This window comes from Mercurialis annua, linkage group LG1-X, assembly GCF_937616625.2.
Source record: "Mercurialis annua linkage group LG1-X, ddMerAnnu1.2, whole genome shotgun sequence".
NCBI lineage: Eukaryota > Viridiplantae > Streptophyta > Magnoliopsida > Malpighiales > Euphorbiaceae > Mercurialis > Mercurialis annua.
The window spans coordinates 64,545,343-64,554,662 of record NC_065570.1 but is presented as its reverse complement, the minus strand read 5'-3'; the positions used below and the strand labels follow the sequence as shown (position 1 = coordinate 64,554,662).

The 9,320-nt window shown below is 31.9% G+C and overlaps 1 protein-coding gene across 1 annotated transcript; it reads left to right on the top strand.

The window, feature by feature from the left end:
• Positions 1 to 4,426: 4,426 nt before the first annotated feature.
• On the top strand, positions 4,427 to 6,019 carry LOC126665572 (lysM domain receptor-like kinase 3). The gene has a single exon (XM_050358403.1). It carries the CDS (start codon positions 4,427 to 4,429, stop codon positions 5,768 to 5,770), a length of 1,344 nt encoding a protein of 447 aa, XP_050214360.1. The 3' UTR covers positions 5,771 to 6,019.
• The last annotated feature ends 3,301 nt before the right edge of the window (positions 6,020 to 9,320 follow it).

Below are 9,320 nucleotides of genomic sequence, written 5' to 3'. Positions count from 1 at the left end.
TGGTTAGGACGAATTTTAGATATTTATCGATAGATTTTTCCATCGCTAATTATCAATGTTTGGTTCAATTTCCGGTTTGATCTGGCTCTCCCGTTTCAAACAGATCTAATCTTGTTGGACCAGATTTTTGATTTTTGTATTTTTGGATGGAGTAACTGGTCAGCTTTTGATTCAATCACTTTAATTGATCAGTCTGGTATGATATTTTAATCGGTGGTTATAACTCACACATTATTAATTTACATCATAAAGAAACAACCACATTTAATATATCAAAACACAGTCCCCGTTAATTTAAAATTATGAAGTAAATATGATTTCAATAATACGTGATTAATAAATTTAACTTTTGCTAAATATAATTGTCGTTTAGAATAGATAAAGTATAATATTATAAGTCCAGATGTATAAAATTTATCCTACTTAAAATATATAATAACACCACATTATGTCCGCTACAAATTAAGAATTGAGATATTTGAGAAAAGTCGAGAAAATAATAAATTAAACTGATAAAAATTTAAATTATGGTATATCCAAAAGTGATAGTCAGTAAATGTAGATAAATATAATTTGGCTAATATATATTTGCTTGGAAATTATGACGTCCTTCAACTTAATTGTATACGTCACGAATGAAGTCATAACATATATGGATTCACACATATGTTTCCAATTTAAATACTTTTTTCTACAAGTCTAAAATCAATTTTTTTTTGATAATTGGGGATGGGGGAGCGCTTGTGTGAGGAATTGAACCCACGATTTTGATACTTTGTGTCTAGCGCTTATACTATTTGAGTTATAACTCATTGGTAGTCTAAAATTAATTAGTATGCAGGCAGAGAGAACATTTGTTCATAAACCTCTATTTTATTTGCAAATATATGTCAGATAAAAGATCATGTCAAGTGTCAACAAATTAATTGAAGTACAAATGATGATTTAATAATTTGAAATTATTGTATAATTGTTTTTATTATCTAATATTTAAACGCGATTGATACCAGATCTGCCCAATCATCATGTCTCTAATGAGGGCCCATAATGTCTTTTTTTTTACTGTGATAGAATCTAGTTACGTTAGTAGTTAGTGGTTAGTAGTTAAAGTTCCATTTTTCATTCGGCTTTAAACACTGGCTCTACTGAGACTCGAAACCGAGATCTCAGGAATGCACTGGAGCGCCTTAGCCACTTGGGCTAGGCCTCACTGGCCATAAATGTCTTATTTCCAAAAATACCAATTGTCATGTTTATTTGTTCTGATTTTAAATGACATTCATAATATTTTTATTGGAACAATATTTTCCTACAACTGAGATTACAGGAACTCCTGCTATCTTTATACGTGGCAGCCCTAGGCAGCTACAATTGCTTAACACATTTCGCAAAAAAGTTACAGTTCAATTCCTGTAGTTTATTGAAAATCATATGTTAACAAAAACTTTTTTTTATTTATCCTTTTCAAATATCATTATCATGTTCATATTTTATAAATTTAAAATTTTACTCTTTACTCTTTAATCTTTAGTCTTTCAATTATGCTATTTGTTAGATCTTAGTGCTAACTTTATTTATTTAAATAATTTCTTCTCAAATGATATATATATATATATATATGTGTGTGTGTGTGTGTGTGTGTTATATAATAAAAATTTACTTGTGTTAGTGTTTTAAAAGAAATTTAATTCATATTTGATGAATAGATCAGATAAATGAAATAATAAATATTATTAAATTATATAAGTAAAAGAAAGTTTTTTTTAATTTAAACTATTAATGACTTTTACTAATTAAAAATCTCTAAATAATACATTATCTCATATATTTTGTATTTTGTATTTTACATAATGATGGTAAGTGCACTTACAATTAAATGAATTTCTTATATAATTGTTACAGTATTAATTTTTAATTATCAAAATAAAATAATTTAGAAAAGTAAATTTCTTTTAGAATGTAAATTTTTATTATATAAAACATATATATATATATATATATATATATATATATATATATATATATATATTTTATTTGAGAAGAAATTACTTAGAGAAATAAATAAATAACAAAAATAAATAAGTTTCATAGTTAATACATGATTTTCAATGAAATATAAGAATTAAATTGTAACTTTTTTGGCCAAATATGTTAAGCAATTGAAGCATTCTAAGGTTGCCACATAAAGATAGCAGGAGTTTCCTGCAACCTAAGTTGCAGGAAAATATTGTTCTTTTTATTGGACCTCCTAATATCAACAAAATTTCAAGCAAATATCAATTAACTCAGAGTGGGCAAATTTACAAACAAAAAACTGAAAACTTTTTAAAATAAATGAACTTTTTAATTTTTGCGACTCTTATTCAAATAAGCTCACTTAGAGAGACGATATTTATTCTTTCTTTTGATACAAATGAGGAGGAGAAGACCTAAAACTACTTAAAACAACATCTCTAACATAAGAAGTTCCATGAAGATCATATATCAGCCAAGCTTGCAAAATAGCAGAAATATCAGAATGAACCTTATAGCCAATCTCATGCTCAGGATTGGATGAAGCTAAGAAATCAGCATCGAAATTGGCCTTGCGATACACATGACTTGAACCAGCCATTGCCTTGAAAGAAGGGCACGAACGGCATGCAAAATTGCAGAAGAACTGACAGCCAGCGACGAGTCTCCAACCTTTCGAACCACATCCAAATTTGTCAGTCTCAGAAATGATCCTTCTGAAACCTAATTCCCAGCTCTGCCGAAGACCATTGTGAACTCCCCAAAGCTTAGCCCCTAGAATCGAGGACTTTCCAATTGTCATAGCAAAACTACTAATCCACTGCCCTTGAGAATCCCTGATAATCCCACCAGCTCTACCTATGCCAGAAGTTGCATTATAAGCTCCATCAGTGTCAACTTGACTCCAACTGATCATGACCGTGTTCTTGCTATGTTCAGCTTTTGAATGGCCATCTACTAGCTCCTTTGCTTTCTGAATACGAAAAACTCAGCAAATAATATCATCCATTTTGCTCCCTTGATAACCCCCATGGCTATTGAAGGTACCCTAATTTCTCCAAAACCAAAGCCAAATACAAACTCTAAAAATGTACTCCCTTGATAATCCTCATGGCTATTGAAGGTATCTTTTTTTATTCTTGATTTGGATACGTGATTTTAAATAAATAAAATATATGTATTAAATAAAATTAATTATTTGGACGAAAAAGTAATAAAATTTTATATTCTTATTATTATTTTGATCATTTAAAGAAGAAAAGTCTTTAATGCTTGTAGAAGCATTTGATTCTAGGCTTAATTACTTAAAAAACCCTCACCTTTAACTTTTTTTTCGTTTATACCATGACCTAGGAAAATTGTCACATATACTCATGACCTTGTCTTTATGTTTCACCTCTACCCTCGAGGTATTAAATTTACCTTTTTTCATTTGAAAAAAGTTTAAAATAGTCCTTCATTTTTAGTAAAAAAAAAATTCCATCCACCGCCACCGTCCTCCTTCCGTGGAAAGAGGAACCGCCGTCCTCCTTCCAAGGAGGAGCAGTTGTTCCTCCTTTCCCGGCGTTCGTTTCGAAAATCGAATTTTTTTTTATTAATAAATAATAGGGAATAATATTAGCGGTTTTTTTAAATTGGCGTATGATTGTAGGTTGTAATTAAAAAATATTTTATTTATTTTACTTTATTTAAATTAAAAAAATAATCAATTTTAGGACTTATTTGAACGTTTTTAAAGATGAAGTATTTGTTTGTAATTTTTTTATTAGAAAAAGGTATAAAATAACCCTTATATTTAATTGTTTTTAATAAATCATCTTTTTTTTTAAATTTGGGGTAGAGGTGAAATATAAAGACAAGGTCATGAGTATTTGACAATTTTCTTAGATCAGGGTATAAACGAAAACAAAACTAAAGGTGAGGGTTTTTTAAGTAATTAAGCATTGATTCTATAACTTTAACAGAATATTTTTCAATGTACATACATTTTAGCTATACTTTATTGATAAAATGCACCTCCCAAGTGAAATAAATTGAAATTTATGGTTGTATACGAATGATGGATAAATTTAAATATATTTTAATAATTTCATATTTAATTAAAATAATAAAATCTTCAAATTCATATATTTTACATTTTATATATTTAAAATCCATAAATTTAATAAAAATCTATAAACTTCAAAAACTCAATTCATATTGTGCTTTTTTTTTAGAATATTCATATTGTGCTTAAATAAACAAAAAGTATCAAAAATATTAGTTAGAAAAGTGTAATATTCCAGGGTAAAGTGACGAGACCGTGTTAACTCACCAAACATGATCTTGCTTAAATACTTCATCTTCCTCAATTCTCTGCAACTAAAACATTAATTCCTAATCTTTTCATCCATTAATTCATTTTATTTCTCTTATGTGCAAAACCAAAATGGCAGTTAACGTGTCTGATCCCAACTCATCTACACCTCGCCCGACTCAATCACCACGAACTCGTTCAACTCGTTCTCCCCTCCCAACCTCCACCTACAACTCCGCCGCATCAGCTCCCTCAACCTCCAGCGCCGCCACCACAAGCGGCTACTACACAACAACATCCTCTTCCACTCTCTCGAGCCGCACCTCTCTCTCCAGCCTCCGCGAATCCATCGCGCAAAGCCCTAACATATACGACATCTCCGAAATTCGCGCCGCCACAAACAACTTCCTCGCCAAACGTTACTCTTCGTCCTCCACCACCACCTGCTGGCGCTGCTCTCTCCGGAACGCGGAAACAGTCGTATTCCAGCGAAAATGCCGGCGAAAAATTGAAATGTCACGGCTGAAAGAAAGACTCTCGATCCTTTGCCGAAGCCATCATACGAGTGTGATCAAATTGTTAGGCGTTTGTATCGCCGGAGAACATATTTATCTTGTTTATGAGTTTACAAACGGAGCTAATCTCGCCGATTGTTTACGAAACCCTAGAAATCCGCATTTCACCGTACTGTCGGCGTGGACGTCGAGAATGCAGATCGCGGCGGATTTAGCTCACGGACTTGATTATATCCACCATAAAACCGGATTAAATCTAACGCTGGTTCATAATCATATCAAGAGCAGTGCTATAATTGTAACCGAACCGGAGTTCCATGGTAAAATCTGCCATTTCGGAGCTGCACAGTTATGCGGGGAATTAGTAAACGACGCTGTTTCTGAAAAAGGTAAAAGTAAAATTACTGAAATAACTGAATTGAACAGCGAAGAAGAAGAAGGAGAAGTAAAGGATGATAGTAAATTGAAGAGATTAACCAGTGGAGATACGCAATTCGAAGGAGTGAGAGGCTACATGTCGCCGGAGTATCAAACCACCGGCATCGCTAGTCAGAAAGCTGACGTGTACGCTTTCGGAGTGGTGATTTTAGAGTTATTATCCGGTGAAGAGCCTTTGAAGTTCAAATTTGATAAGAGCAGTGGTCACGTTGTACGGACGTCGGTTATTGAGACTGCGAGAGCCGCCGTTCAAGGCGGTGACGCTGAAGAGAGGCAGGGGAGGGTAAGGAGGTGGATGGATAGGAGATTGAAAGATTCGTATCCGGTTGACGTGGCAGAGAAGCTGACACGTTTAGCAATCGAGTGTGTACGCGTGGATGCTGATGAACGGCCCGATATGGGACGCGTGGCGGGTAAGATTTCGAAATTGTATTTGAGTTCTAGAAGCTGGTCTGATCAATTGGTCAGTGTATCTGATCAGATTTCTGTCTCTTTAGCACCTAGATGATGCAAAAATTGAGGCTTTTCTCTAACTATTTTTTTTTGAAAAAAAAATCTTAAATAGATTACATCATTAAATGTGTAACATTTAAATTAATTAAATTTTAATAACTCAAATTTGTAAAATTGTTTTTGAAACTTTTATGTTGATGTGATAGGAGTGGAAGATTTGATTTTTGATTAAACTAATGAGGTGCATGAGAGGACAGGAGTAGGAATAAATTGACTAATGTAAATTGTGAAACTAATTATTTTAGCATGCCAACTTTTAAAATTTATATTCTAAGAAAGAGACTTATGTTGTTGTTCTTAATATTATATAATTTGTTATGGCTGCTTGTGGATGAAAATATAATCGTATTTCATTTCACATTATTCAATGGAATTAATTGGCTGCGAGTTTGGCATTTGTTATTATTTAATTGTTGGATAATCAAAAATGGTATTTGTGTTGGTTTGCCTGTAAAAGTCGGCGTTATTTTGTTATTGAGTTTAATTATGTGAAACAAATTGATGGGTAGTTTTCACCACACTGCCTTAACTTTTGACTGAAAAGTTTCAAAATGCACTATAACTTTTTTTTTCGTTTTATCATTTACTTTGATCGTGTATTTTGCAACTTTAATTCTTAACTTTTAGAATTTATAAGTTGCAAAAGTTAAGAATTTTGAGGTTATAAATTAAAAGAAAAACCTTGATGAAAAAGATACAAAAGTTCAGACACCAGTGAAAATTACTATCCTAAAAAAACGTTCATCAATAGACTCGAGACTTTTGTAAGTCGTTTCCCCTTTAAATGAAGTCTTTTAGATTTTCCGACAAAAAAAAATGTCTTTCTATACATTGGAAGGTAATAGGGAGTGCATAAATGGCGGTTTAGATTCAAATTTTTACAAATTTTAATAAGTAGATATTACATTGGTTGCTTTGATTTTGTTAATTTGTTGAATAAGCGGTGTGTCTAAAAATGCTATGAAAATTAATATGCATATAGATGACTTTTATTGTACATCTAAAAACACAATTTTCTCAAGTGCGACTTTCATGAATTGGCACTTGGCAGTCATACTTGTTTGAGTTGACATAAAAAGGTCAAAATTAAGTATGAACCACACGCTCCAGAAAATTTGGAAAAGTCAAAAACCTATGACGCCAAATTAACATTAGGTGCGCCCAATAGTATTAAAGGCAGGCAGACTTTCCACCAAGTGGTTGTAACGGGTGTTTTAAAAATCGAATCGGTAAGACCACCAGTTATCAGATTAACCAGTTGAACCGGTTATATAGATTTTTGAAAAAGTAAAATATTAGAGAACTAGTGACGGTTTTTGTGTATCTAACAACACTATGTTTGATTCAACCGAAGATTAATTCGATTCTATTGGAGGTTTATCCAGTTCAACTGCCGGTTTGATTCAGTTCATCCGAATGGATCTAGTCCAATTGGGTTGGACCTTATCTCTAATTTTGTGTGTTTTCAAACTGGATAATTAACCGGTCCCAATTTAATCAGTTGAATTGTCCGGTCCGATCTGGTTCTATAATCACCGGTTGCAATTTGCATGTTGGAGAGTCAAAACCACCCAAAAACAAGTGACCCACAATTTGGTCAGAATTCTGTGAAGTCAAAGCAAAACCACACGAGGAAGCTTTATTTCATGGAAATGAATAGTTATTGATAATGATGGAAGTGGGGATGCAATTACATTCATAAACGAACCTAAAACGTTTTATTAATACTTGAAGTTGAATTGACATCTCTTTAATTAGAGGTCTCAGTTCTAACCAGCAACTTTAGAAATTTTTTAGGATAGTTTTATTGTTTTAACGATTTTAATACGACTAGGTCGAATTAGTCGGAATAGTGGCTTTGAATATTCGACAGGTCGAACTAAGAAAAGCTTTGTTTCATGCTGATTCTCCATTTTAAGTGAGAGTCAATTGGATTTTTTTCAAAAATGTATAAATTAAATTGAATTAAAGCCAGATAAATCATTTTGCCAATGATTAAATCCTGTCACAAATATATATTTTAGTGTCTCGATGCTTTATTTTTTGGGATAACTACAAAACTATGCTAAAAAAATCATTCATTTTATAAAAATATGTACTTAGTCAAAAAATTCAATGTTATCTAAAAATTAAAAAACTTTACATAATTTACGTACTCCTTTTAACTATAAAAAAAATACATATTTAATACATGTTTGATATATTTTTAATACATTATCAATACATCTCTGATACAGTACGTAAAAAGTGGAAATCTATTTCGTATTTTTGTAAATTTTTAGGTATTAAATGTAAATTTTCTCGTGTGGTTTCGCTTAAATTACGAAGGAGTCTAATCGCATGAGGACTGGTCATTTCTTTACAGTTCCAACTTAGACAACTCATATCTTTGGGCCGGTCTGAATATCGAGACCCGCCGGTTTGTAACTTTTTTTAATCAACAATCATATTTGTCGCATGAAAACTTAACCTAACATCCTTATTGCCTGCACTCACACTTGGATTAGATCTTTTCCTTTTAAAATCTAATTCTACCTCATCATCCACATAATTGGACAAGTTGGCAGTACTAAAATTTAAAATAGCAAGATTAGATCGTCTAACATTTTTAGATATTAAATGTAAACATTATTAAATGTCAAAAAAGGTATGGGGCATAATTACGGCTTAATACATAGTTTGACCCCTGATTTTGTACCCATTTACCGATCTAACTGCTAAATTTCACGTCTCTTTTATCGAACCTCTGAACTTATTAAATAATCTGATTTAACCCCTGAATTTGATAAATACGAAAACATTGAACCCCTCCGTATACAATTTTTTTTAGAATGTTACAAGTGCGAGGTGGACAAAAAGAGTTTAATGTTTACGTATTTATCAAATTCAGGAATCAAACCAGATTTTTTAACAAGTTCAGAGGTTTGATAGGAGAGATGTTAAGTTTAGGGGTTAGATCGGTAAATAGGTACAAGTTCAGGGGTCAAACTATATGTTCAGCCCATAATTTCCCTTTGTTTTATATGTGGTGGGCGTGCATTGCATATGAGATTTCTTTCATATCCACCAAAACATTTAGTAGGTTAATTTTTCAAAATTTGGATTTCAGAATAATTCTCAAATAACTTTTTCCGAAGCTGACTTTCAAAATTATAAAAAATAGTATGTATAAAAGGATAAAAATCAAAATCAAAATCTTGACTCTGATAATTTGTACCAAATAGGGCATCCATTTCATCTCAATTAGCAAAACAAGTGGATCAACCTTTTTCACAGAAGAAAGAGAGATTATTAGGTAGACTCAGTCCACCACGTCATCCATAAACTAGCCTATCACATAATGACACGTCATTAAAATGATGGCAATCTTGTAAATTCATTTATTGCTTATTTACACTTTTGAATAGTAATATTACAAGATTGCCATCATTTTAATGACGTGTCATTATGTGATAGGCTTAGTACACGGATGACGTGGTGGACTGAGTCTACCTAAGAATTTCTCCAGAAGAAAATGATATTAAAAATCCAAGTCAATATAGATG

Excerpts from the sequence above, each read along its gene's own strand:
- LOC126665572 (XM_050358403.1), top strand. The coding sequence starts at position 4,427 with ATGTGCAAAACCAAAATGGCAGTTAACGTGTCTGATCCCAACTCATCT.